Raw genomic sequence first — 2,201 nt, 5'->3', positions numbered from 1 at the left:
TTCCGTCATATTCATGGAACAAGCGAGTTCAAATAATGTGTCAGCACTGTTGCTACACCCGCCCGGGGCAGAAATTCACTCCCCATTCTCATGCTAAAATAGTTCCCTGGCCCTGAAATGAATTCACAAGTGCAGTTGTTAAATTCAGTCAGAAAGGCTGCAAGAACATACCTGTCCCACCATACCCCAGACAGGAATCAAAACTGAGAATAAATCAGTAAAGTATTTCAGAACCCCAAGCGCATTTTCCTGAATTCTGTTCAGTAAAGAGATAAATAAAGGCTCAAGAGTGATGGAAATGGTGCCTGCATGTGCATACATGTGCATGTTGGTGGGGGGGAGGGGGGGAGAGAGTGAGAGACCAGATTTTAATTAAAGTGTATTTAATGTCTTTGTGTACTATACTTGTACTTGGAGTATACCATTTTATCTCTCTATTTTATTTTCCCTGCAACAACATCCTTGTTATCAAGAATCTCATTAATGACATGTCGCTCTGGGAGCCTTACAGTCTTTTTTATCACAGGATCCACAAAGAGGGATTTAGTTGTTCCTTGATAGAGAGCAGAAACTGTGTCAGCTTGGATAATGCTCAGTATGTGTGAGCCTGAAGAGGGAGAGGCTAATGAGAGGGACTTACCTGATTTCATTTGGGGTGTCTTCTTCTTCATATCTCTTCTTTTCCTTCCTCTTCATAGTCAGCCGCACACTCAGCAGAATCAGGCACAATCCCACCAGCCCCCCAGTCACTGCTCCAGCAACCATCCCGATATTTTGTGCATCTGTTATACCAGAAAGTAAATGCATGCAGGTTGGGAGATTGTCTCTGGAGTCATATGGTCAAGTTCTACCCAGGTTCCATTCATTGTTGGCAATGGGATTTCATGGGGGTAAGTTAGAACACAGTTTATTTAATCAATTTATTCCGGCCTTGTCTGCGGTCAGAGGTAGCACAGAATACATTTAAACTGATTTTTAAACCTCGCACAGCATGGTTGCTGCCATATTGGGGAGGGCATGCAACTCCAACAGCACTGAACAAAAACTGGGGTGCTCATGATTCAGGCCAGCATTTAAACAGGGAGAGGACCTCTGATCAGCATGACCCCAGAGCAGAAGGGGACGTGTGGGTAAACAGACAAATCAATCCTCCGTAAAGCAAAGCAGCGTGAGGACTGTTAGAGGCAAACAGTTTCGTTTTTATGAACAGGTATGTCCATATGGCCAAAATGAACTCTGTCCAAGTGCACAGTGGATTATTTTATTCAGAAAACAGAACTAGATTTAAAACAAAACAAAATAAAACCTGTATGGACAGCAGGCGCTTTCATAAAAAAAGTTAATGTAAGAACACCTCCCTTTCTAGTTTCAATTGAGCCAATGCATACCCCAATTTCTTTCAATTTAGGGGTGACTTATTTTGGCTTTGCTGAAACTTGTGTCTTTAGGGCTTATCTACACACACAGTTGTGCCAGCTTAGTGAGATTTTAAACCAACCGAGTTAAAATACCGCAAAACTGGTGCTGGGTGGACTCTTTTTTCAGTTCAGCCCATCTGCTTCAGGTTAGCTTACGTCCATTATGATGGATTTAAATTAAACTGCTACTCATCAACTGAACTAAGTGTCTACAATTGAGGTAGCATCAATTTAAGGTGCAGGCACGCACACCCCCCTCTCCCGCTCTTGATGCTGTAGTAGCCAGGTGTGATATTCGGAGCTCTGGTCTTTATGCAGAAGTCATCAAATATGTATTTAAAGCAAATGAGGCAAATGTCACTTTCAATCAGCATATTTTTTGTTTCAGAGTAAGTCTTTGCAGGCAGTTTTTTGACAGATTCTTCTCTTAATTGGCATAGATGCTTAATTTGGAATCAGGAAGATAGACAGTCTGCAGAAATGTTATAGTTAACAGGAATCTACTGCACAGTTGTTAACACTGTAAATACAACCACCAGAGAAGCTGCAAGCTCCACAATTCAGGTTTATTCCCAGTGCCTTGTCAGGCAGTTGTTCACAGAGGCAGAGCCTTTAAGGACCCAGAGTGTCCGTGCCCGAACCATGTTTATTCTACCCCAGGTTATATCAGTGAATGTTAAACAAACTTATAAAGTGAATTAGAGAGCAAGGAGGAGGTGCTGCAGATTATGCAAGTGCTAAAGTTAACTCAAAGGTGTGGCAAGAGTCTTGCACAGGCATGGG

At 42.3% G+C, this 2,201-nt stretch overlaps 1 protein-coding gene across 2 annotated transcripts in view; it reads right to left on the bottom strand.

Annotated features, from left to right (window-relative positions):
- CLMP (CXADR like membrane protein) overlaps positions 1–2,201 on the bottom strand; it is a 76,889-nt gene that overhangs the window by 6,509 nt on the left and 68,179 nt on the right. For both annotated transcript variants that reach the window (XM_019509867.1, XM_019509859.1), the window contains one exon: positions 641–782. In XM_019509867.1, coding sequence (XP_019365412.1) covers positions 641–782 — 142 coding nt within the window. The remainder of the gene's footprint in view (positions 1–640; positions 783–2,201) is intronic.

Source organism: Gavialis gangeticus, unplaced genomic scaffold (genome assembly GCF_001723915.1).
Source record: "Gavialis gangeticus isolate Ggan-Ray unplaced genomic scaffold, GavGan_comp1, whole genome shotgun sequence".
Taxonomy (NCBI): Eukaryota; Metazoa; Chordata; order Crocodylia; family Gavialidae; genus Gavialis; species Gavialis gangeticus.
Note: the sequence above shows the minus strand (reverse complement) of the source record. Positions and strands in the feature narration are given on the sequence as shown.